The 27,508-nt window shown below is 46.9% G+C and overlaps 1 protein-coding gene across 1 annotated transcript; it reads left to right on the forward strand.

The window, feature by feature from the left end:
- Positions 1 to 24,669: 24,669 nt before the first annotated feature.
- Positions 24,670 to 26,718, forward strand: LOC119456417 (neprilysin-2). Its single transcript, XM_037718151.2, has one exon. It carries the CDS (start codon positions 24,670 to 24,672, stop codon positions 26,716 to 26,718), a length of 2,049 nt encoding a protein of 682 aa, XP_037574079.1.
- The last annotated feature ends 790 nt before the right edge of the window (positions 26,719 to 27,508 follow it).

Below are 27,508 nucleotides of genomic sequence, written 5' to 3' on the forward strand. Positions count from 1 at the left end.
GATGCTTTGCATAAATTGCGTCAGTGAGTGTGCATAAATACTGAAACTCAGCCGCCTCTGCCAGTGCACAGTCACTGATCCGAAATCGTTTAGGCGATTCTTCATTATTCGTGTTTGCCGACGTACGCGCAGAAAAGTCTGTATGAGTAGATGATTACCACTGCAGCGTGCGTCTTCTTATCATAAAGATTGAATTCCCAGCTTACAGCCTACGAATCTAGTCAATGTTTGGTTTACGAATGCCGTGTGTACGTAGAAATATCCGGCAAGACCTCCCCATTACATTCACGCCGACGTTTTTTGTCGTCACTTCATTTTCAGTAGCCTAATTCCTTGCACTATACAGAAAAGGAAGATATGTTGTACAGACCCTTCAGTGCAAGCCACAAGAGTAGGCTGTTTATGCAAATGTCGGCTGTGCATACTGATGTATGTAAAGTAAACAAGTAGAGCTCAGCTATAGGCACTCCACGTAGTCAATACTACACCACATACCAGAACTTCTCCCGCATCTTTTCTTAAAATCTTTCAACCTTATCTCAACACACCTGAGTTATTTTACCAACTACAGCTCCGAATTACGTATGCACCATAACCAAGACCAGCGCTGCATTCGTCTTGTTTTTGTAAGCTTCGATTACGAATTCCCGTAAACAGATTCCGGCAGGATGCTGCGCTTCACAACAGAGCAGAAGGGGTGGTTTCTTTTCCCACCAGAAAATCCGAGGCCATTACAATACATAGAATAAGCATACACTCTCGTACCTGTAATTAGATGTGTTCACGTGATAGTGGCCACAGCATGCCAGAATAGTGACCGCATCATTTTAATGCGACGCGTCTTATCTTACAGCTCATGTTATTTCGCCCAACTATTGCGGTGTCCCATGCCAGATGCCTCTTTCCAGCGCGGGCTGTTCACGGCTCCAGCAGATGGTAGCTATTTAACTTTCACGTTCATCTCTTTGATGTGATACCCTAAACGGTGCAAACGAATTCTCCAAGTCAAATTCTGTCTCACTGTCTTTCTTCGCTACGTCCGTCTGGGGCATTGATTGAATGCATTTGTTTACACCTTCAAATGTATCTGCTTTTACTGAATACAAGGAGTAGGGAATATGTTAATTCCTCCTTCCCCAATCATGTAAGTGAACATTATATCCGGCATCGTGCAGAGTAGCGATATCTAATTATTGCTTTAGCCTTATCCCTGGACATAATTAAAAGGCGCTTCGCTGTAAATCTGCAACCAGATGGTGCGTACTTGCTACGCACAGGGTGATCATCTTTAAGTGTTATGGAATTTTTCAAAATCGCCTGTGGCAGTTAGCGTAATTCCTGTCCTTGTGCTGGATTATTCGGAGAGGTGGACATTAAACTAGCACGAGAAATCCTAACACAGTATTCAAATATTAACAAAAATTCGGTAATTAACTTTTGAATTATTTACTTTACGGCAGCGTATTGCAATTTCCTAATCGTAGCCTGTTAGCTTGCAAGATGTATTCACTTGAAATGAATTTCCAGGATGACACCAGTTTCGAGATATTATTTCCCAAAGCATGGAACGAAATATATGCGCGTACCAGTTACTTTTGTTCTTCAATGCATACACGAGCGTTTCGTTAAAAAAAAAAAAGCATGTGGAAGAAAACAGTGCAAATTTACAGCAAGCTTTATGGCGCATTCTGGAAATTTATTCCAAGTGGATACGCCTTGGAATCTCACCAGCTACAATTTGTATATTGCAATATGTGTCAGAGAGTAATTAATTCAAAAGGTAATTAACGAATTTTTGTTAATATTTGAATATGTGTTTGCATTTCTCGTGCAAGTAAACTGAGCGTCTCTGAATAATCCATCTCAAGAACTGTAATTATGTTATCTGCAACAGGCTATGTTAAAAAATTCTAAAAATCTTTAAAACGATCACTCCTTATTCAGGCCATTCGTTGCTTCGGAGCAGAATAACGCGTCCTTCTTATGCTCCGTAAAACCCAGAACCAGAGAGGTTCCGTTGTTAAGCATAGCGAGATGGATATGAGTGGGTCTTTGGACAAGCAACATGGTAGGCCTAATCAGTATTCTGACGTCAGTACTTCAGTGCGCAGAGAAAGTTCGCACCGACGCATAATACCAGGTTGCCCGCTTGGTGTCTTGGAGGTGCCGCCAAAGTAAACAAAATGATGACACATTGTTTACACTATAGTAGCTGTGCTAATTCTCACTTCTCTTCGCTGAAATACGTTGTGATGGTTTGCCATATTACACAGCTGTACTTTGCGGCGAAGCCATTATGAAACGCAGTTGTTTTTTGTAAATATTTTGATGTCTCCCGGCACAGCAATAAGGTTGTGCGCTAAAGATGCAAGTTCTATTCTAGAGGTGCGAAGCTAAAGAAAATGACTATTTTAAATTTGAGACTTTTAATTATTTTTTATTTTGTTTATTTATTTATTTATTTTAATTTTCGATGAGGCTCATGTGCTTTTAGAGACGCCATAGCAGGAGCTCTGGATTAATTTTGACCACCTGGGGTTCGTTAACGCGCCTCGCAGTAATTCAAGTGAGTCCACGGTCCACGCGTGTTCTTGCGTTCCGCCCACATCGGATGACCTCGTGATCATCATCACAACGCCCTAGTCAATTATTCACCGAACCGGATAAGGAAATTAGAAGTAAGGTTTACTATTCTCTACAGCAAGTGCGTGTGCAATAGTAATCGCATTAAAAGGGGTCTGGAGGATGGTCGGAGTAACGCCACACCTTCTTTTTTTTTTCTGCATTTATTCCCCTCGTCATTACAAGCCTGTTTCTTTCCGCGCAATGTAGCAACCGATCTCGTTAAGGCACTATCCTCTCCGTTAAATTGTTATCAAACTCATACGCTCGCCAAAACAAACTCAAACACGAAGTAGTGGTCTGTGCATGGTTCCTTGTTATTGAATTCAATAACAATGTTTGAAACATCTCTTTTTATTCACCGTCCAATTAAACCGACGAAGTTGGTTTTCTATATATCCCCCCCCCCCTTCTTCACACACTTCATACCAACCACGCAATAATTCCTGCCTTAATAGCATCGTAATATACCAGGAAAAGCTGATTTCTAATCAATGCAGCACCACGGTGTTAGCGCAGAGCACTGACTTCTAAAACGCTGGCAGAAAGGAAGAAACACTAACGTTCTCTAATGTTTCACCCTCTACCAGAAGGACATGCACGTCATTAATTAACCCTAACTTCGGTGCTCCTTCTGTCTGCCTTTTCTACCACTCGAGGCAGGCTGTACTGCAATAATCTAAGGCTTTTTTCAGCTTCACCACGTGATTCTTTTTGTTTGGTACACGGCTCACACTGCGGCGATTCATTAATTACACTGACTTGCGGCCAAGTTACTCGAACAATGCCGGATACCAACAAAAAGCTTAAACGCGTAAACAACGTGTTCTTGTTGACCTCGACGCCACCCACAACAAGGGCCTTTGTTATGTACGGCCACATTTCGTTTTTTGTTGCCTCCCAGGGCGCAATCTATGGTGTATTGGGTAAACAGAGAGGTCATGCCACAGCTTCCCGTTTTATGAAAGCAAGGCATAATTGGGTTGACAGGACAGAAACTTCATTTACAGCGCGCGTTGGTTGATACAATGTCACAACCCCCTAAGCTTAACAATTTTTAGGAGCGCCGTACCTACAAAAGGTGTCGTTGCACATATCGTCGTCGTCGTTGTTGTTTGTCGCCATCGTCGTCGCCGTTGTGCTTACAACTGATGTGAATGGTACGCCTTCCTACTAACACCAACCATACCGGCCGATGAAGCTATTTTGATGAGTTCTATTACACTTAAAAGAAAATGTTTTAAATCCGCCCACGGTCTGTAACCGATGTCTAATTTAGGCCATTAAACTACTTCCTTTACAAATATTACGCAAATAAAAAAGATCATGACAGCAAAGCATCAATCCCAGATATAGCTTTGTAACTCAACAATAAAAGACGATCTCACAGTTCTGTCGATCGAATTTATTGGGACATCTAGTGCGAATAAAGTTGATATATTAAGCAGCGCTCTAATGTACTATCGGCCAAGAAAATAAACGGACCACAGCTCCGACGGCCGGAGCGGCTGCCTGGCCACAACGGGGCGCTGCTGTCTCGCTCCGCGTAAAACCCCTATATATAAAAAGTAGCGCCATTCTTAGATCTTGCCGCCACCGCGCTCACCCCGGCGTTTCCTCCTTGCCGCCTCCTGTCGCCCCAGCCTCCTCCGCTCCCCCATTGGCCAATCCGTGTCAGGTGGAAGCACGCATTGCGCTTTTGTATATTTGTTTCTTTCCAGCGCGCTCCGACTGCCATTCTCGGGCCTGTGCGTCGAAAGTGCTGTACGCACAAGCGGATCAAACGTGTTAGGGACAAGAACTTCGTTGTGATGGCATGCTGCTGCGCCTTAAGTTGCCGCAACCGACAAGGCGAGGGCAAAAGGATTTTTTTTTTTTTTTTTACCATCCGGCGTGCGCAAATGCTTGCTGCACACTTGATATTTGCACCGTCTCGCATCGTCGCGTTGCTACTTCCAAAACGGCATTATTAAGACCAGTTACTGACTGACGAAGCAAAATCGCGCCTCAAAAACTTCTCCACAGGGCGCGATCGAAGTTTTCCTCGGATTTATTCTGGTAGCGCGTTAGCTGTCATCTGCCACGGCAGGCCCTACGCAGGCGGCGCCACTGTCGATATCGCGCCTCGATCGCGCTGGTCGCGCAGAGCGCGATAGTGGAACGGAGGAGGAGGGAAGTGGATGGCGCTGCTTTTATATATAGGGGTTTTAGCTCCGGGCGCTTGGGTCGAGAGTGCCGTGAGTGACGTTATGCTTCTCCCTCACTCTTTCGCTGTGTCTTGTCACGCTTGATAAAATGCATAGTGCGTCGTACAGTTGCTCTGCTGCTGGCGGTCGCGATGAAAGGGACTATGCATAGCCGGTATTAACACATGGCGCTGTCGCGCAGCAGCCGACGGCCGCAGGGAATGAAACCCCGGCACTGTGAAAGAACGAAGACCTGCTTTGTTGTTTGTTTTTTTTCTTGCCTATATTGACTTTATCTTTCATACTAGTGTCTGTGACAGTCTGTGGCCTACGTTCCATGCTGGTCGAGCTTAGGCAACATTGCGCAAGGCGCCGCAGCGGCGGCTCACGCGCGCTTTTTCAGGCCTGCGGGAAAAATGCACGTTCACGTTAGCGGCACGGTGGCGGTCGCCACCAACTCCTCATACAATAAATTTTTGCGAATGAAGTTCATACATTGGCAACGAGAAAATATTAACACAAGTTACTGGCGATGGCCGCAGCCAAATTGCGACGAGCGGCGCTGTATCCTGCGAAATTCGGATAGCTTGGGTACAAAGTCGTTCTCACTTTTTTAATTTGTAGGTAGGTCGGGTGACAGTCCCAGGCTAGGGAGGAATGACTGCGGGACATGATACGAACACGACAAGGATAAGATTTACGATCACTATAATAATTAACGCTATCGTAGACCACTACCAACCTCCCCCATGCTGCAAACATAGAACAAACCCAACACTCTCACTATCTGCCGGTTCGTGCACACTGGCGCCGCGTGTCGAAATTGCGGCGCTCCGATTGTCGGTCATGTGTGCTACTTTTTTTCTCACTGCCCATCTATTGGCCGTACAAGTTCTTGCTTTTTCAACAAGCATTTGCAGTAGAAACTGACTAGTTCAACAGCGAACGTAGAAGAACGCATTTCGAGCAATCTCTTGGATGATAGTATCTGTCCAAGAAAGTAGGGTTCATTTTTTACACGTGTTCAAAAACCCATCTCTGAGTGGTAATATATTTCACAGAGTATGGTAGGCAACAAGCAAATGCGTAAAGCTTCTCAGGAATAATTCTTCCCGCATATAATGATCTGCAAAAAATCCCCGCATATCTAACTATCTTCTCCCAGATACTTTTTATCTGTGCGTCATTATATAAACTGCACTAACGGAGAAGACCCAGTGCCATGATAGCCGCATTCCACCTAGTGGGCCTTTTCGTTAATCAAACATTTTTGTGTCTGTCTACGGACGTTGCGCGTTCCTTACGCTTTGCTCGGAAAGTGAGGCCAACCAATTTCTGCGGGGACAAATGCGCTCGTGGCTAAGCGTATCCCCGAAACTGGCACGCTCGTGTAAATGGCCACTGTAATTCGCAAGGACTGCCCAATTTTTCACGCTGCTTGTTAGGAGCTGCCCAGAAACTTTGCCCGGCAGGCAAGCGTGCTTTAGGATGCGTGACGCTCGGACCAACTTGCCCCCGTAAATGAAGCGCCAACCTCGGCTTGAAAAAAAAAATAATAATAATGAAGCACGCACAGGGAGCTTCGGCTTGCCGCGAGGGATGTATCTCTGAGCCGGTAGGAGGTCCGAGGAGCGCTATGGTTTTTGCACTGGAGTGCACGGCACTCCACTGCACTTCATGCACTGTGAATTAAGGGAGCGTCGTCCCCATTAAAATGGCCAACCGTCAAGCCAGGTCGTTAGCCGTATCCAGTAAAATATTCAGCAAGATTAGAAGCTGAAGTCAGTGGCCAAGTGTAGAATGTGGCAACGCTTTGGCAGTGATATACGAGACAACTTTGTTCACATCTTCACAATTGCTAAGATTACATGTGCACACGCTTGTTCTAAGGCTTTCAATAAATACAGCTATGGTAAAGTTTTTAATCACTGAAGCGTACTAGTAGTCTCAAAATGGCAGTTAATTCGCGACTTCATCAGCCATCGCAGCATCCCATTCTATAGTTAACTAATGCAAAAACACTTCCCAAATGGCTAAAGTTGTTCTGGTGCGATACAATATGGCGTTCTTCGTAACCAACTGTGTAGTTTAGGGACGTTATACATTACAATTTTAGCATACTGCCTGAGCGGTAAAATGTATATAAACCTCCGCTTGCCCACTTATGGTCCGAAGTTACGCGCATGTGTGTTGATTGCACTGATCGTGTCCATTTTTGCCAGAGTCTGAGCCTCTGAATATCACAGAAGGTAGCTGCATCTGTACTGCGCAATCAAAGATTATGACAGGCTTGTTTCACCATTTGGGTTGTTTTTGAAGAAGGTCCCTTCTTTCGCCCAAAATATGACTCCGATGGCCAACGTGACGCAGCGCATGAACGCAGCACAACGTCGGAGCACCGCCCCTATTGTGTTTTTACCTCCTCCCTAGCACTTAGGCAGCATTTTACGCTAGAGCACCCCGTCCGTCCAGAAACCGCGAAACTCCTGCGCTAGTTACTGCATGACAAAAAAAGTATAGAGCAGTACGGCAGTGAGCAGAGTATCTGTGGATAATGACGTTCCCTAAAGTGAGCAAGCGGAGCGGAACGTAGGAATGACGAGGGCGACGCGATTTTGTGTTCAAGCTCACGCAGCAATTCGCACCATGGGGGAGACGGAGAACCGCGTGAATTACGTGTCGGCTGAGGAAACGCCGACAGGAGCGCTGAAATCCTCTGTGATACATAATCGACTAAATCTCGAGTTGCGTTAAGTGTACGTAATCGTTGTTAGGCGATCATTAAAGTAGCGTCTGGGTGCACGTTCCTGTTAATCGAGTATACGAAATTATATTAAATTGTGCATATTTAGCACAACGATATATTTAGGTGGTCTTAGACATACGTTCACTTCTGGTGATACGTTGCCTACGGGAAGTTTTAATTGACATAAGCGGCTAAGGACAAATGTAACTAGGTTAAACACCACCTCCGGCTTATGAGATCGCGCTGCGCTCTAGTTGTAATAATAAAATTCAACATTCGCGTGATTGCTTCAAGTTTTAAAGACCTCATTGGGACTAGCTAGGGTTCTGAACTTGCATATGTTTCCTTTTCAAGCCTTATCCACATCGCAATTAGTAGTTTTATTGATGAGCGTCGCTAACAGCATGAATACCAAGCAATGTCGTTAACCACAGATAAGTTAAGCGATGTTCCCTCTAGTATTTAGTCCACAGCATCAGCTCAATATTCACACACGCAAGAGTCACTTCAGTGACTTTTGACTTTTATTCGTCAATGCAATCGTTTAAGTGGCAGCTTATTAATTAAAATGCACCCGCCGGGGTGGCTCAGTCAGCTAAGGCGTTGCGCTGCTGAGCACGAGGTCGCGGGATCGAATCCCGGCCCCGGCGGCCGCATTTCGATGGAGGCGAAATTCAAAAACGCCCGTGTGCTTGCGTTGTAGTGCACGTTAAAGAACCCCAGGTGGTCGAAATTAATCCGGAGCCCTCCACTACGGCGTGCCTCATAATCAGAACTGGTTTTGGCACGTAAAACCCCAGAAAGAAGAAGATTAATTAAAATGCGTGAATAGTTAGGTTGTGGACGAGATATTAGTCAATTGAAGTTCGAAGCACAAGACACCTAAAACAAAAAAGCAGGAAGCCAATGCTACCTCAGTGACAAATGATATATGATATAAGCGATATATGGCAATATTCATAGCTCTCTATAAACTGGAGACCCGGAACTCTTTGCAAAAGCTGAAATATATGGTTGTTTTGTCAGAACAGTAAGATTAATATTTGTGCGCGCTCAGCCGAAATTCGTTGCAGTACATTCGGCTCTTTCCGCTTTTCTTTCGCGGAAATCCGTATCACCAGGTTTTTTAGAACGTGCACACTACGGTTACTCGATCAGAGTTGTATAAAAAATGTGTCACTCTCTTTCAGCCTTACTTTTTAGAGGGAAATCTGAAAAACTTATATTTTTCGACGGAAGCACTGAGATATTCCGGTCTATACAACTCATCAATATCAAGTGATAAATATTTCAAGAGCCTCATACATGAAACCAATCTTAAGCATCGTTCAATTTATTTAAATGCAATCATTTATCTTATAAACAATGTCAATTTTTAAATCATAACATACTGTCAAGTAAATTGAACGGATACGGCATCCGTGGCGTGGCAGATTTGTTGTTTCGATCCTATCTGCCCGGACGAACGCAGTGTGTCGCTTTTAAATTCTACTGCTCTTCGTATAAAAAAAATTAAATGAGGGCTGCATGCAGAGCAGTGTCTTAGGCCCACTTTTATTTAATATATATGTGAACAATATTGCTGAAATTAAAAATTATGCACCCATTGTGCTATACGCTGATGATACCAGCCAGTTCATCTCTAGCCATGATATTGTTACGCGAACGAAGGATTAGGAACTGGAGACTATTTACAAAGTATATTTACAAAGGGTAACTGCAGCGCTGGCCAGGTCAGCCGACAGCTCGAGAGGAAGAAGCAGTTGGTCTTCTCAGTCGGGGCACCTGCGCGCATCGTCCACAAGAAACACGCAATACGCACGTATCAATATTATTGATATTTTACAAAAAACACACATTCTTCTTTGTAATTTATCGGCTTGGCCTAGTAACAGTGCTTTAAAATTAATCGCACCACGTCTAAATCAATATTATACAAGGCGAGACGCAAACGCTCTCGCTTAACTCTCATGTTCTTCTTGAACGGTGCAGCCATTGAAATTCTAAGCAAACAGAAAGTATTGGGTGTTACACGTTCAAAAGTTATAAACTGGACTTACCACATTGAGCTGGTCGTGAAATCATTGTCATCGGCTGCGGCTGCTTCTTCACGTTGCCGTAACTTTGTCCTCAGAAAGTAAAGTTGCAGGCATATATGCCTTGTTTGAAACATCTTTTAATTGTGCGTGCGTGCTAGCTTATGTGTGTGGGAGGGGGGGGGGGGAGGGGGGAGGCTACAAAAAACGCAAAGCAATCTTCACTTCTTCGAGTTCAGAAGTGAATTCAGCGAACGTTACCTATTTTCATTTTACTGCCCAGCTTTTCGCCAAATGCAGCAGCATAACAGTAACCAAGCTTTACGAATTTCGACAATTGAATTCATTTCCCTGTGCTTCTGAAAATTTAAAATCTTTTTACAACGTACACCAAGGCTTGCACGCGAAAAGAGGGATGTGCGGGTCCGCGGCCAGGATAGGTGGTTAGTACCATCATAATCATCATCGGCCTACTTTAAGTCCACTGCAGGACGAAGGCATCTCCCTGCGATCTCCAGTTACCCTTTCTTGCGTTATATGATTCCAGCTTGCGCCTGCACATTTCCTAATTTCATCACCCCACCTAGTTTTCTGCCGTCTTCGACTGCGCTTTCCTCCCCTTGGTACCCTTTCTGTAACTCTAATGGACCACCGGTTATCTACCTTACGCATTACATGACCTGCCCAGTTCCATTTCTTTCTCTCAATGTCAACTATCCCCGTTTGCTCTCTGATTCACACCGCTATCTTCTTGCCTCTTAATATTACGCCTAACATGATTCGTACCATCGCTCTTTGCCCAGTCCTTAACTTTTTCTTGAGCTTCTTCGTTAACCTCCAATGAATGCAATGATTGTACACTTTTGTTTTAAACGACAGTGGTAAGCTACCAGGCAGATTTAGTAGTGCATGCCGTTTATGCTAAAACCTATTTTTATTCTTCTGTAAATTTTCTTCTCATTGACGGGGTCCTCTGTAAGTAACTGACCTAGATAAACGTACTCCTTTACAGACTCTAGAGGCTGACTGGCAATCCTGAATTCTTGTTCCCTTGCCAGGCTATTGAACATTATCTTTGTCTTCTGCATATTAATCTTCAACCCCACTCTTACACTTTCTCGGTTAAGGTCCTCAATCATTTGCTGTAATTCGTCTCCATTGTTGCTGAATAGGACAATGACATCTGCAAACTAGAGGTTCTTGAGATATTCGCCGTTGGTCCTCACTCCTAAGCCTTCCCAGTCTAAGAGCTTGAATACTTCTTCTAAGCATGCAATGCATAGCATTGGAGAGATTGTGTCTCCTTGTCTGACCCCTTTCTTGATAGGTAACTTTCTACTTTTCTTGCGGTGAACCAATGTAGCTGTGGAGTCTTTGTAGATATTTCTTAAGATATTCACGTATGCATCCTGTATTCCTTGATTTTACGCAATGCCTCTATGACTGCGGATATCTCTACTGAATCAAATGTAGTATTTTCATTATCTATGAAAGCCATATAGAAAGGTTGATTGCACTCTGCAGATTTCTCGATTGCCTGATTGATGACATGGATGTGATCTGTTGTAGAATACCCTTCCTCAAGCCAGCCTGTTCCCTTGGTTGATTTAAGTCAAATGTTGCCCTGATTCTATTGAAAATTATCTTGGTGAATATTTTATACACTACTGAAAGCAAGCTAATAGGTCTATAATTTTTCAATTTAACATATCCCTTTATGTGGGTTAATATAACTGTCGCCTTCTTCCAACTCTCTGGTGCACTTGAAGTCGTCAGGCATTGTGTATAAACGACCGCCAGCTTTTCATACATGCTGTCTCCTTCATCTTTGAGTCAATGGACTGTTATTCCATCTTCTCCTGCTGCTTTTCCCCGTGTCATGCCTTGCAATGCCCTTCTAACTTCATCGCTACTGGTATAAGGAGCCTCTGCATCCTGTTCATAACTATTTTGAATGAAGGTTGCGTGGCTGCTCTGGGTACTGTACAGGTCAGTATAAACTTCTTCTGTTGCTTTTACTATATCATCGAAATTTCTGATGGCATTACCCTGCTTATCTTTCAGTGCATACATCTTGCCTTGTCCAATGCCAAGCTTGTTCTCACTGATTTTATGCTGCGGCCGTTTTTATGCTTCCTCAATCTTTCCCACATTATAATTTCGAATGTCTATTACTGTGTTCTTGTTGATCAGTTTTGACATTTCAGCGAATTATATTTGATCTGTAGAGTTAGTACCCTACAAGCGCAAACATTACCTCAAAGTGTCGTTAAGACACACCTTGCCTTCACGTTTATATAGGAACAAGAAATAAATGTCATTACAAGCACCCTAACCCGTATACAAATTAGAGCTTATTTTTCTGAATAGGAATATGTAGAAATTAAAAGGGGAAAAACCTAATTTTTCTCGCACGTTGAACCCGCCGCGGTGGCTTAGTGGCTATGGTGTTGCGCTGCTAAGCACGAGGTCGCGGTATCAAATCCCGGCCGCGGCAGCTGCATTTCAATGAGGGCTAAATGCAAAAACACCCATGTCTCGCACATAGATGGATAGATGGATGGATGGATGGATGAATACCATGAGCATCCCCTTTAAACGGGGTGGTAGGTTGCGCCACCAAGCTCTTGTTCTTATTTTGCCTAATGCCCTACCTATATTTTTGAGAAAACACACCAGCACAAAGAATTCCCAGCATCAAACGTTTTGTAGCATTAATGAGAACTCCGTTTTTGTACGCCTCCGTTGTTTGTGGTCTCCCTACTTTTGAGCCACCAAACCTCCAATCGCCTATTAATAATCTCTATTGCGGACATGATTTCTTGACCCCTGATATCCCTGAACCTAAGGGCTTCAAGGAGACCACTGTAGCCTATATCGGCAGCTGGGTAGATATCTTATGGGGGGCTCGTTGAAGATCCCCTTGTGGAAACATTAATCCAGAGTCGTGCCTCATAATTAAACCGTGATTTTGACATGTAAAGCCCCAGAATTGAAGTTCCGTATTTATTACTGCATGTCATATTGATTCGCACTGAGTGTTTTTAACAGCTGAGCTGTTTAAGCCGGAGGTTGGCCCGTATAGCGTAGACTGGAAACTTCACCTGGCGATTACGTCACCGCGCGTTGCCTAGCAACCACTTGGCACAGCTGCGCCTCGCTTCTCCGCCGCTCCGAACCGCCGCGCCGAGCTGCTATGACAGCGCACCTGCTTCGTATAGCCATGACGTCACTTCACATCGCCTAGCAACCACATGTGCCTGGCTTCGCCTAGACATGTCAACACTTCGCCAGGCAATGGCTCGTCATCATCAGCAATGGCTCGAGTGTCGTCGTCTTCTTCCATAGCTGGCTCGTTGGCGCCACTCAGCGTAACCGCGCGAACACGCTCGTGCCACTGCTCCTGCGTTCGTCGTCGTCGTCTTCTTCCACAGCTGTCTACGTTACCGTTCATCATTCCAGCGTACAATTTGACTTCTCTTCTGTCGTCGTAATGGGGAGGCCGCGTATGCGGGACTAATGTTGGGCGATTTCTTAAAGGTAAAAGCCCACGCAATCTTTCCTAAGCCCTGTAAGGGCCTCACGAAGGCGGAGGAACGTTTACTCCTCTATATTAAAACACTGCTGTGCTCGGCCCTCCTAAAACATTTCGTCCCCGCGTGCACAGGGAAGTGCCCACACTGTGAGGAAAAGTCGTCAGACGTTTTCCACATGGTGTGGGCATGCCAATCAACCCCGCACCTTCCCGCTATATACCCAACCCAACCCGGGAGCACTGGGAGGCGGCCCTGCACGGCTGCTCCGACCTGGCCAACCAGAACGCCGTGGGCGTACGTGCCCGTGTAGTGGCTACAGCCAATGGGCTCCTGTAATGAGGAGCCCACCTAGTGTTTATAAGGAACGACCCTTAAGGACCACTCCACACTCTCTCTTTTCAATATTTCGGCCAATGAAGTTTTGCAGTCAGTCAGCATACGGGGGTATGAGCCATTTTTTAAGAAAGTATGAGCCTTTCATTGTCTTAGGTGATGAACAGATTTAATTTTGAAGCAATTTAATTTTAAAGAATCGCGAGTACCAATGCGACAACGGCGGGCTGCGGGTACACCGTCAGTGACCTCTTCTTCTCCGTCACAGCCGAATGTGTGTGTAACCTACTTAAGATACACAAAGACGTAACCAATAATTGAGACAGACTTTAATGCACCGTCGGGATAAACTCAGTGATAAACACCGGGGCCGCAATTTCCAGCTTCGCTGATTAACCATCTGTACGGAGTGCTTGGGCGGGGATTTTCTTTCCTGTGTCGCCGGTATACTGTATTAAAAAAAGGCTTCTAGAAATTCCGCTTGCTTACCTTAAAATCAGAAATAATACTAACTTTCGGTGCGTCAGTTCTGGGCTACAGCCATAGGGATGTCTGTGATGCTGTTTGTGCTTTCATACAATCAACGAAACGAATAAGTTTTTGAATGGTTTCCTTCTTTCTTTTTTCTTTTTTTTCTATATTTTTATCGAATATGTAAAACTTCGAAACATTAGCTAAAAGTTCAGGCACACAATTCTTGGCAAATCCCCATGTGTGGATACGAGCCAGAGTGTGAGGCCATCATCATCATCATCATCATCATCATCATGGTCTGTCTCGTTCTCCGCTCGTTCTCCGCTCGTTCTGCTCTCGTGCAAGAACGAGAACCGGGCAGCCCCTCTAGACAACGCCTGATGCCAGTCACTAAGAAGCCTCTTCGGGACCGCTGTTGAATCGCGCTCCAGCCTCAAGCAAGAGGGCCAAGCGTTGACCAGAGGACCCGAGAAAAGCCCGATAGCGTCACAAACTTCGCCACCACTTAGTACCGCTGCTGGTAAGGCCGACCCCGCTGGAACGTGCACCGCGATGTCTCATCGCAACATGAGACCTGGGAGCGCGCGGAAGAGCTCCGCGTCAGGTTCAACGAGCTCGAAGAAGTCCAGCGACGAGGCAACTAAGAAATCCAGGCACATGGCGCAAGTCAATCCGACGTCTCAAATCCCCAGTGTGGTGAGTTCAACGCTAATATCTTTATGCTGGGTCGAAGCTGGCCCTCTCACTTTATTCCCGGAGCTACGTTCGCGGTAGGATCGTGGTGCTAGTCAGTATGCAACACAAATTTATCCAGTTCCGGCTTAGCCCATGCACCCTACGAAAGTGGCGGATTGAGCACTAAACATGTACAGAAAGTAAATCTAATCGCGTAAACACACACTCTATGGCATCATATTACCACACACACTTTATATCTTTTCAGGTGGCTGTCTTTCGCTGGCTAATAAATGTTATCGCTTGCTTATGCTGTCGCCGAGCCTTTTATCCTCAGATTTCGTGCATGACGCTAATAGTGCTGTATATTCTAGAACTTACGCGAGCACCATCGATTACGCAAGAAGGTTCATTGAGCGACGTAGAAATTTCAGACGCGTCTTATCAGCTGATCAGATTTTCGACGATCGACGCGGGTGTTCGTCACTATTGTTGTAAGTTGTTTTTGTGGGCACAGGTTCATTCATTAAAAAGTTAATTTTTCGAATCCCCTTTGTATCACGGTGTGATTATTGACCGTCATAACAACTTGGCAATATTACAGTTTACGTGTATCTAACAAAATAAGGCATTTAAGAGTCGTAATTAGGCAGGAAATATGGCCAGGCATTACGCGCCTTCCAGTATTTGGTTGTGAACCTTGGAGTAATTTCCTTGGTAGCGGGAGCTGCGAGTGGTGGTGTTGCGTTGTGATGTCCAGGGTGTAGGAGAGGCAGCGGAAGGGATTAGATGCAGGCCGCTTGCCCCCCGACTTCAACACCTCACATCGTGAATTATGTCGTTGCGTATTGTTATTTGAATGACAATGAATGTATGCTATAACATTTTGTATAACTGGATTGCGAGGTCACGGGATCAAATTTGCGCCACGGCGGCCGTATTTCGATGGCGGCGAAATGCAAGAATACCCGTGTCCCGTGAATCGGGAGCCCCAGGGGGTCAAAATTAATCCGGAGTCCCCCACCACGGTGTGCCTCATAGTCAGATCGTGGTGTTTCGGCACGTAAAATCGCCGAATTAAATTTTTTTAGTTGCATTGCGTTATGTAGAATCACTGTGATGATGTGGATAGTGGCGTGCGGTGGAGAGAAGACCAGCTTGGAATGATGATTGTATGGCAGCACCAAGAAGAGGATTGATGATGGTGATAATGGATGATGATCACGTGCCATGAACAAAGAAGTACGAGAGCACGCAGAGCGTGAGAGCGAGCGGCAGCTTCGAACGCAAGCTCGCAAAACGGCGGCTCCAGGCTCTGGTACCGGTGACCGGGTGTCCAGCTACCGTGCGGACCTGGTCGAGGATCCAGTTCGTGGCTGGGCCTTCCTGCGCGCCAGCGGCCTGCTGTGATAGCGGCCTGGTGCAGTGCTTCCTGCTTGGACCGGGACGCCTGAGCTACCAGCTACCAGCCTGCTGAGCGAGCCCGAGGACTGGCGACCGGGCGTCCTGCTACCGTGCGGACCTGGTCGTGGATCCCGCCCGTGGCTCTGCTCTCTTGTGTACCAGCGGCCTGCTGTGACAGCGGCCTGGTGCAGTGCTTCCTGCTGGCCACCGGGGCGCCTGAGCTACCTGTCCGCCGACCGAGCCCGGCGTTATAGCGGCCGAGGCGTGACAGGCCAGGCGTTACTGGCCAGCTACAGCAGTGGCCTTTTATTCTACCGGCCTCCTGTTTCTTCCTGCTGCCACGTCGCGACAAGGTGCGGCGCGACAGCAGCGACCTAGCCACAACGACGCTCCACCGGCACAACCACCGTCATGGGCACCGCAACGACGAGGCAGTAGGGCGAGTGGTGGCGCATGAGTGCTAGGCACATGTTTATTTAGGACAAACGATTCGAGAACTATAGCCCACGTACATGTGCATGTAAATAGTCTGTATCGTTTAGCGTGTCTGTTAAAGTCTATGTTTCGTGTAGCAAGCTCCCGTCTGCCGTGTCATTATTAAACGGATCCTGGGCCCAACTGGAAACACCGGCGAGTTTGTCGTTTGTTTTTCCATCATCACAATCTGGCGAGCCTGCCCGGATCCGCCAGTAACATCCCAAACGCGGAGACCGGCATTCGGGTGTATACACGCAGCACTAGACCGATATGGATTTAGAGAAGTTAGCCGCCACTGCAGCACAGTTAGGCTTGACTTGCGCTGAACTTCGCGAGTGGGTTGAAAAAGAACAGGCTAGGCAGAGGGACGAACGAGCAGCTGAGCTAGAGGCAGCCAAAGCAGCAGCAGAAAGTCAGCGGTTAGCCGACGAAAGGCAGCGACAGATCTTGCTGCTGAACCTCAAGCTTCAAGAAGGAGCGCAGAGCGAGATATTCGCCCCAGCCGCGCCCGTATCGTCACCAAAGCTACCCTGCTTCAACCCCCAGAAGTTACTGCCAGTGTTCGACGAACGATGTGACGACCTCCACGCGAATCTCCAAAGTTTCAAACGCGTACCCACTGGAGAGGACGAGGCAGGTTGTAAGCTTGCAAACAAGGACAGAAAGGCAATGCATCTAAAAGAACTAATCGAGCTAGGAGAGAGCATGGGACTAGAGAAAGCAGAGTTGAGAGACTGGGTGGAACATCAGCGGTCATTGGAGTGTGAGAGGCGTGCTGCTGAAAGGGAAATGGAAAAATCTCGCCATGCAGTGCAGCTTCAAGCTGAGCGAGCGAGTCATGAAGAAGAGCTATGCGTCCTCAAATTGCAGATCGCAGCTCTTGAAGCGCTCACTAGCGCTACGACTTTCGGCAGCATGACTCCATCCTGTGGTGAAGTTGTAGATGGGATGATTGCCTTGTCTTCCCCGCCTCCCGCAACCAAGTCTTTGGGTTTGCAAACAGGCGATGAGGCGGCTGAAGGTTGCTTGTCGCGTGAGCAAACGTATGTTTTGCATGGTCACAGAGCTGGCAACGTCGAAAAAGCTAATGCAAAAACTGCCCACAAAGATAAATCACAAGAGTGGAATTGTGACTCAGCACCAAAGCAGTCTTCTGATTTTGGTTCTTTGTTGGATTCATGCACTTCAGTCGAGGAGGCTGCTCCGCAAACGAAAGTTCATGTGAGCCCCATCCTCCATGACACTAAACAAGACGCAGCTTTGTACTCTGGCATAACCAGCGATAGTGATTGCCAGCAAACTCACCCAGCCAATCTCTCTCAATCTAGGAGAGTGGACTCCTCGATAAGTTCTAAGGAAATGCCTGCTATCCAGTCAATGACCCCAGTGGTACATGATGTAAGCGTGAGCAGCCTATCTCAACAGCTTATGATAACTTCACTATGTGAGGTGAACCGAAGGTCTATCAATGAACCGCCTGTAAGACATAAAGAAGCGCGTACTCACTCACCTTCACATGTAAATGGAGACTACCAGAGGGCTGTTCTGAATCTTCCACTGAATCATGAGAAAGTTCATTCAGGCAATTCAACAGCTCGTTTCCATTCTAAGATCCCACAAAGATCTGCGATACCTGATAATCGTTTTGTGCAAGGTTATACCACTCACATAGGAGCGGCTGACCTCACACGACGCAGCACATCTGGCGTTCCTTGGCGTGCGCGGTCAACACATGAAAGACTGATAAGTAGGATTGAGACATCCGCGGTTCGGTTGATCTGGGAGCGGGTAACATAATTCAGTATACCTGCACCGGCATGCTCTACTCCGGACTCTGACAAAGATGTGAACGGTTATCCGTGTTCCTTGGACACTATTACTTTGTGCCATGGTGATTGCCGCTCACAGTGCTGCAGTTTTTTTTTTTTTTAGAACTTTGGATTGTGACACCTTTCCATTTCTTTTGTGAGAACTTTGGCTTGTGTTCCAAAGTCTCCACGTGTTTTCTGATCATTGTGTAAACATGAATTGTTTGAAAACCAAGAACTTTTCTTGAACGATCGCACGTGCCTGCACTCATGCGCACCCCTCCTCCTGTGTTGTTTAGAATAGTTGCGGGCAACTATCTTAAGTGGGGGGCCCTTGTGATGATGTGGATAGTGGCGTGCGGTGGAGAGAAGACCAGCTTGGAATGATGATTGTATGGCAGCACCAAGAAGAGGATTGATGATGGTGATAATGGATGATGATCACGTGCCATGAACAAAGAAGTACGAGAGCACGCAGAGCGTGAGAGCGAGCGGCAGCTTCGAACGCAAGCTCGCAAAACGGCGGCTCCAGGCTCTGGTACCGGTGACCGGGTGTCCAGCTACCGTGCGGACCTGGTCGAGGATCCAGTTCGTGGCTGGGCCTTCCTGCGCGCCAGCGGCCTGCTGTGATAGCGGCCTGGTGCAGTGCTTCCTGCTTGGACCGGGACGCCTGAGCTACCAGCTACCAGCCTGCTGAGCGAGCCCGAGGACTGGCGACCGGGCGTCCTGCTACCGTGCGGACCTGGTCGTGGATCCCGCCCGTGGCTCTGCTCTCTTGTGTACCAGCGGCCTGCTGTGACAGCGGCCTGGTGCAGTGCTTCCTGCTGGCCACCGGGGCGCCTGAGCTACCTGTCCGCCGACCGAGCCCGGCGTTATAGCGGCCGAGGCGTGACAGGCCAGGCGTTACTGGCCAGCTACAGCAGTGGCCTTTTATTCTACCGGCCTCCTGTTTCTTCCTGCTGCCACGTCGCGACAAGGTGCGGCGCGACAGCAGCGACCTAGCCACAACGACGCTCCACCGGCACAACCACCGTCATGGGCACCGCAACGACGAGGCAGTAGGGCGAGTGGTGGCGCATGAGTGCTAGGCACATGTTTATTTAGGACAAACGATTCGAGAACTATAGCCCACGTACATGTGCATGTAAATAGTCTGTATCGTTTAGCGTGTCTGTTAAAGTCTATGTTTCGTGTAGCAAGCTCCCGTCTGCCGTGTCATTATTAAACGGATCCTGGGCCCAACTGGAAACACCGGCGAGTTTGTCGTTTGTTTTTCCATCATCACAATCACGTTCCCTTATATATACTGGTTGCATAGCGTCGTATGCAGTTGCATAGTGTCCACCTGATCCGCTAATAACTATCGTCTAAGAATAGGGTGAGGACAGGCGTAAGAAATGCTGGGTTTCTGCGTGTCAAAACCACGATTGGATTATGAGGCACGCTGTAGTGAAGGACTCGAGATTAATTTTGACCACCTTATGTTCTTTAACGTGCACCCAATGCACGGTACATCTCGCGACCTCGTGCTTAGTAGAGCAACGCCATAGCCACTACGCCACCACGGCGGATGAGGACAGGTGTAGTTTTGTCTATGATTCCTATAGTAAAATATACAAGCGCCCCTGGTTGGTATTTAAATTTTAATTTACCCCTCTTAATTTCCATGCAAATCGCGACGCCTCACCGACGCAAAAAAAAAAATATGAGGAAGACATGAAAAAATATTTTTGCTAAGTGCGAAAGCCTGCTACACTACACCACAGACATGGAAAATTTACCGCATTGACGCTAATTTTAGCACCCGACGACCCTGAACACTCTGGATATTATTGTAGGACCACATTTCAGAAAGTATTGTCTCAGTATATGTAAAGTTTATTTCATTCTGAGTACGTTATTCTTGTTCCGAAGTCCGGAACTCGGAGAAAGATGCACGTATAAATTGCAAGGAAGATTAACCTCGTACAGTTTCAGCCAATTTCCCCGTCTTGCTGTTTTGTGAACTATGACTCAACGTGCTAAATCTTCCGAAATTGTGTGCTTGCATAAAATCCTGCATAAAAAGAACCTGCATGAAAGAACAGTGACGTCACAATTTGCGTCACAATGACCGAATAAATGAACACTAGCACAACGCACACAATGGTTGTTGCTAGGAAGCCCTGCTTGAATACTACCATACGTGATAAAAACTCCATCGCATCCCGCGCAATAGAAAGAAAAAAAATTGTAACAGACAGTTAGTAATAAATAATGCAATTTAGTTCATTCACAACTGAATACTGCAACAGAGCACATTTAAAATGAGATAACATCCGCTTAGAAAGTACATTAAATTTGATATTGCATACAGCTAAATTAGGTTAGCTCTTGTAGAAAGCGAACTAGATTAAATTGGGCAGCATCCACGGAGGAGGATCAAAGGCAAACGAATCAACGCGTTTTGAACACAGGCCTGATAATGTATTGCAACTATGTAGGAAATCAATGCATTCCACTCTATAATGAATAGTGCTAAAGGCGAGTTTCGGCATCTGTTCGCAGACGCGTATGTCGGACAAACTTTATAGACAATATCTGCGCGATAACACACGTACGTCAGGTTCTGGCGCATCACATTCGCTTGTAGTCCCATGGAAAAAAGACTGTACTACTTTCCCTTCGTAAGGAAGAGTGTGTGTCGCCGGGCGTAAAGTGTTGCGATTGTATCATGGCTATTAAACGCATTTCTCCGACGCAGGGAGGGGACAAATCGAGCAAGGCACCTCATATTCGTCGGCTATCCAACCAAGGTGTCCAACGGAAATCCTTGACTGACGTGGATTACAGTAGGCTAAATCCTTTGTCTAGCTTCGACCTCGGCAGAAGGAAGTCTACCACCGACATCGACTTCCGCAATAGGAAATCCATTTCCGAGATCGACTTCAGTTTAAGGAAGTCCCTGACTGAAAATGATACATCCAGACCAATCCTCAGAAGTGTGAGTAAAATTTAATCATTTCTCAGTTGTCCTTCTAAAATATACATACCGTGTAGGTCGATGCTGCTTTAACGGGCGCAGACAAATGAATAATGACACGTTATTGTAAGATATTCATTTGCAGGCTATAATGCATTTGGGTTTTATGGCTGCATGCTCTTGCTCATAGCTAGGGTGCTTGCGTGCTCTTCCATTCACGGTGAGGAGGAGAGCAATCAGGCTCCCTAGGCGGCGCCTACATTTGCATAGCATGTGACACGTACTCCTCCAGTCGCCGACAACCTTGGCACTGGCGGAATACCGAAGACGCACTGCGAAGCGGCAAATCTTGTTACGTGAAGCCCCAGCGACATGGGCCAATCACTGACGACAAAAAACATACACTTTGCAATTACAGACTCTGTTGCGAGCGCTATGATCCCGTTTACGCAGAAGTTCAAGCGGTGGTTAAACGGAGCAAGGCACGTCGACCTCCGTGGTACCAAGGCAAAGACAAATTTAGAAGCAAGATTCTTTAGCAAAAAATCGCCAGATTTCCCTGGCCTTACGGAACTCCCTGCAAAGAACCACTCCCCGATGCTGACGGAGCATCGGGGACTTCCTGGCGGAGTTCCTACGGCACGGCTCCTTAAGAACTTTATACTATTTTGTTTGAAAACGGTTCTTTCTGAATATTACCTAACGTCTTTCTAGAAAGCCTGTACCCCACCGTACAAATATCGAAATGGTATGGCTTTCCGTTCAATTACGTCAGTGCAACGCTCTTATCGGCAGCCATTTATAGACTACCCAATGCTGACACCACAATCATATAATCCTCACAAGATGTTTTACACGACCGCAGCAAACAATGTACCCATATAATTATGTGTGGTAACTCTTGCACAAGATAAATTGTAATCTTCTATGCAGCGCGCAATCCTGTACGCAAGCCGAATAACATCTAGATATTACTTTCGCTTTTAATCTTACACAGATTGTACAGGGGCCAGCACGCATCCAGCCATGCTGAAGTGCACTTCTCGACCTTGTTTCTGTATCGTCCACTTGTCAGTGAGTCTGGCTGACGAATACGAACCTTATAATGCCAAAAGCGAGCGAATCGAATCGACTCAAATATGGAATACCTTTCGAATATTTTTCGAATAATGAGCAACTGGTTTCACCATTATAAGAAAACAATGTTCACATTCTAGTGTATTTGCAGCGTTAGCAAGCTTCTATCACTACATTTCAAAGTACATAGCATCGTTTATTAAAATCACGAATTGAGCATTACGAACAAACAATCGTTTATTTGCTTACTGGGAACACATTGTTGCACGCGCGTGATGGTGGTTTATCCGGTAAGGTCTTGCTCCCTGAGCAAGGTAGTGAACTCGCCTTGTCGTGCTCTATGTCGGCTATGGTCACTGAGAATAAATTTATCGCACATTTGCTCCAATTTTACGCTTGATAGCGCAGAGTTGGCGATTTCAAATACTAGAAAACGATTAACAAATACGGACTATTCCATTCTAAAACCGAATGAAATCGGGCAATATTCGATTCGTTATCTGAAAGTTTCGAATATTCGAACACTTCCAGTAATAAACACCTGATGCCAAACGTGTCATGCTATATCCTACGTGGTTTTGATACCTCAAAATTCTGATTTAGGCACGGTAAACTAAACTCACAGCCTGTAGTAGCGTTTTATTGCGGCAGCAATTATATGGACACTCCAAGCGCATTACTGCTGTCGCCGTCGCCGTGATGTTCCGTATGAAGTCCAAATACAATAACATCGTCGCCGCGCGCCGTACGCTGTATGTGCGAGTGAAAGCTTGCGAGGGCCACCGGACGATCGCGGCTGAATCTCACGCGCGCGAGGGAGGAATGCGGGGCGGAAGCGCGTCGTCTTCTCTTGCTCGCGAAGCACGGAGGGGTGAGGCGAGGGACAGGGGGGTTCTACTCTGGCGGCTGCTGATTAAGGCATGGCCGCGCGGGCACCGTATCTTGAAAGCGATCTGCGACGTGGACAAAGTGCGCGACCATGCAGGCCTCATCTTCAAAGCGATTTGCGATGTGGAAAAACTGCGCCGTGTGCCGGTGGCTCCGTATGTACTGTGCTTTCGGCGTTTAGTTCATGACGAAGCGAGGGACAGCACGAAGGTCAATTCGTTCGCTGCTGCCGCCGCGCTTCCTCACTCCAGCGTTTTAACAGCAAGCTTCCGCGGTCATCGAGTGAGATTGTGTTCACCTTTACATGTGTGCTCGTGACACTGTGCTTGTTTAGTTAGTAAGCGAATATTGACAAGTTTATACGGCCGATAAAACTACTATTCTTACTTCGTATGGATGTCTACTACTTTGCTATTGCAATCGACGCTGCGCCTTTCGGTCGAAACTGCGACTCAGGAGATCAAGCGACGGGCCGACGAGATACGCGCCACCGTGGAGCGTGAGCAATAGAAGAAGCAACCGGTCCAACGGGAGAAGCAACAGGAGAAGCAACTCGAATCTGCACCGCTTGGTCTCGGTGGCCTGTTCAGCGGACGTTCGCTTGGCGTGCCGCTGTTCTTCGGCCGTGCGTAGATTCTCTTGTTGCTCGCACTCCGAGGCCGTGCGTATTTCGTCGACCGGTCGCTTCGCCTCCTGCTTCGCCACTTCGGTACGCATCGCATACCTCTGTAGTATCTGCGTAGCATTTGCAGTATACCGCTCCTCTTCCACTTGCTACTTATGAGGGATCATTGTTGTATGTTCCAGTGGAGACCTGCGCGCAACACAGCGCAGCTAGCGCTTCAGAACGACGCCTATTTGTGGCGCGCACGCCCGTACCGGCGAGCTGATCGAGGAGAGGAGGCGTCATGCCAGTAGCTGTGTGCGAGTTTGTTCGTGGGAGAGCGTTCGCTCACTGTCCAAAAAGAGATTGAATGTAGTTTTCCAGCGTTGTTACGAAACGCCTAGTGTTGTCAGCAGTCTTAAGTTAAACTATTTCATCACTTTATATAAGCACAGAAAACGGAATAATAAGAAAGTGGGTGACCAAGCACCATGGTTTATTCGAAGAACTTCAAGCGCATAGCGAGTACGAGAAGCTGCAGATATGAAAGTACAATTGCTGAGGCAGTTGAGCAGGACCGCTGTCGTCAGCCTTGGTCTTGTCGTGCCCTCTAAGCTGTTTGTAGAAATATCGACCTCGTGGGGTATTTTTACCCAGACTTTGCCTGTTGTTGTGTCCTTATAGCAATCTATAGCTTTTAAATTTGCGGTCTTCGCCTCGCAGCGGTACAGCCAGGCAGTAACAAGACTGTTGGATTGTGGATAGTGAATAACGTTAGAAACGTCGTCTGCCATTGCAGTCCCTGGGGCAAGACGGTGCCAGCTCAAGGAAAGCGCCACCCATGCTCCAGCCAACGGACAACGAAAGGCCGACGCGGAAGAGAGACCAGCTCATCATGGCAGCCGCCGTGTTCGTGTCCGTGCTGCTGGCATGCGTCCTCGCTTTCCTGTTCTTCTTCACTGAACACGTGAAGACGGTCGGATACTGCGTCTCGGACGCATGTATCGATCACGCTAATAGACTTTCAGCCACGATAAACACCAGCCGCGATCCATGCGACGACTTCTACGCGTTCGTCTGCAGCGGCTGGCAAAAAGGGTTTCCCGCGCTTTCAGTTCAAGACAAACTCAACGAAGACGCCAGGAAGGACGAAATCAAAGAGCTTGACGCTGACATTTGGCGCGTTGGGAGAGCAACCAGGCTATACAACAAGTGTCTAGATCCACAACAAAGCGATATCTATTCCAACGTTTTATGGATCAACCACTTTATGAACATCGTCAACCTGGCTTGGCCCTCTAGAGAACCCAACCTTACTGAAGCACGTCCGTTAGAAGTCATGCTCAACATGTCCGCAAATTACGACTTGAACTTTCTGTTCAGGTTAGAGATCGCTACCAATAGATCCACGGGTAACGTGTTGGTCTTCTGCAGGCACTACAATGGCATAGTCTGGAATGATCGCCTTGAAAGACCCCTGAGCTTGGTGGACTACGCGAAGGTTACCGAACAACAACTCCTGGCACTGGAACGAGAAGTATACGTTTCCTACGAGCCATCTCTGCTGCAGCGGATAGAGAAGTCATTCATTGAATCAAACCAGTATGAAAGTCAGGGCGAGCAGTCGTGGTTTGCCATTAGTGAACTCGATACCAAAACAGTTAACATAGCGCCTAATAGGTGGTTAAAGGGCCTTAACAGTGCATACAGCAGCCTGAAGCTCTCTTGGGCTTTCGATAACATTGTAGTACTTGAACACGCCGACATCCTGAACAGGATCGACGCACTATTTCGCGACTACAATGAAGTTGAGCTATTGATCGGCATTGCCTGGATATTCATCCAGTCCCACCTTTGGGTGGCTGTCGGAAACCCAGGATTCATGTTACATGACAACAGTGAAGAAAAAAGGCAGCGTATTTGCTTGGAGTACGTGGATTCTCGATTCGGGATTCTCTCCTCCAGTGAGCATATAACGCGGCTCTACCCAACGCACGAGGCACGCCTTGGCGTCGCAAGCTTCCTAGAAAGCCTCAAAACCGAGTTCAATCAGGCTATGAAAAGGACCCCTTGGGTCGACCGCGAAATTCGGGAGACGGCGGTGCGCAAGGTCAACAAGATGGACCTGAACGTCCTGCCTGATGAACATTTTTTTGCGCCACTGCATCGCGCAACACTTTACGGGCACTTTCCTGCCATCAACGATACGGCATTTATAGAGAGCTGGTTGACCTCTTCGGAAGTGTATCAATCCCTACAACTTCACCAGAGCTTCAATGATGTTTTCAAGAAGAGGCGCACCTTTCGTCATCAAGCATATACGTACTCGTACCTACTGAATGCCGTCGACGCTGCCTTAGGGGCATTGGAACCACCGCTTTTCTACCCTAAGGGTACGTTCGCAATGAACTACGCCTCCGCGGGGACCCTGCTTGCGAGAGAGCTCGTCAAAAGCATTGACCCGGCAGGCACGACGGTTAACGACCGTGGCGAGAGCATCCATTGGTGGGGAAAGACCGAATCAGCCGAGTACAATCGCCGCCTCAACTGTGATCTCAGGCAGGAGGCAGGACAAAAAGCGATCACCGTTATCCCTGCGATACCGGCGCTTGAACTGTCTCACGCGGCCTTCAAAACGGCCGTCGAGCACGAGACTAGAACGCTCGGCGGCGTAGAGGACCTAAGACTTCGAGGCCTGGACAACTTTGTCGACGACCAGATATTCTTTATGAGTTACTGCTACGTGCTATGTGGTAAGACAGGTGACATGAGTGCACAACGAGAGTGCAACGTGCCTCTCAAGCACTCGTTTCACTTCACTGAAGCCTTCCGCTGCCCTGAAGGGTCGCCCATGAATGTGGCATCAAAGTGCTCATTCTTCGAGCATTGAGACGTTTTGCGATGTTTGGGCGTGAGTGCAGTGCTTTAAAAATTTAACCCCAAGGCTCATGTATATTTCGCATATGCTATGCCAAAAATGGTCGTCTTCACTTTTCTTTCTCTTTTTTTTTTCTAGTTGAATATTTATATACCAAGTGCCATTTTTCTGCCTTTGTGATGTCACATTTGCTAGCGTTACATACGTATGTCACAGTACGTGGACCTGTCGCTTATAGCGTTTATGCTGTCCTACGCTTGTGACATTGTGCGAAATTACAATATGACTGCAACGCTACATGTGCATGATCTCGTCCTTAAATCAGCCACAGCAAGCCCGACGCCTTCCGAGTCTGGGCTACTTTTGGGAAATCGTGACGCTACAAACCGGCCATATGCATTTTCCAGTAAATGAAGAATGTCCGACAACAAACCCAACTTCTTGGAAATCTCATAAATCGGGTGTAAATGCAAACAGCGAGGCCGTCTCTACAGATAAAAACAACTATGTTGTTAGCAACCACAGTTCATTTAAGCGGTTTCCCGGGCTTTCTTATTTTGCTGTGCGTATGTATTCAACTGTGCTCTGCAAACCTCTATTGAAATTGTTGACGTAAACATAAATGGTTAATCCCTACTGTCTCTCGCTAATAGAAAAACATTACTCTGCAGCCTTCTCTAGGAGGTTACTTACAAGATAGTTTGCTTCAGCTGCGCCAAAGGCTTTGAGTTGTGACTCAATTTTGATGCATGTTAGCTGGGACACCTGTATATTTTCCCAAGAGGAACAGGCAAGCGGAGAG

The sequence above is a fragment of the Dermacentor silvarum genome, chromosome 6 (genome assembly GCF_013339745.2).
Source record: "Dermacentor silvarum isolate Dsil-2018 chromosome 6, BIME_Dsil_1.4, whole genome shotgun sequence".
Lineage (NCBI taxonomy): Eukaryota > Metazoa > Arthropoda > Arachnida > Ixodida > Ixodidae > Dermacentor > Dermacentor silvarum.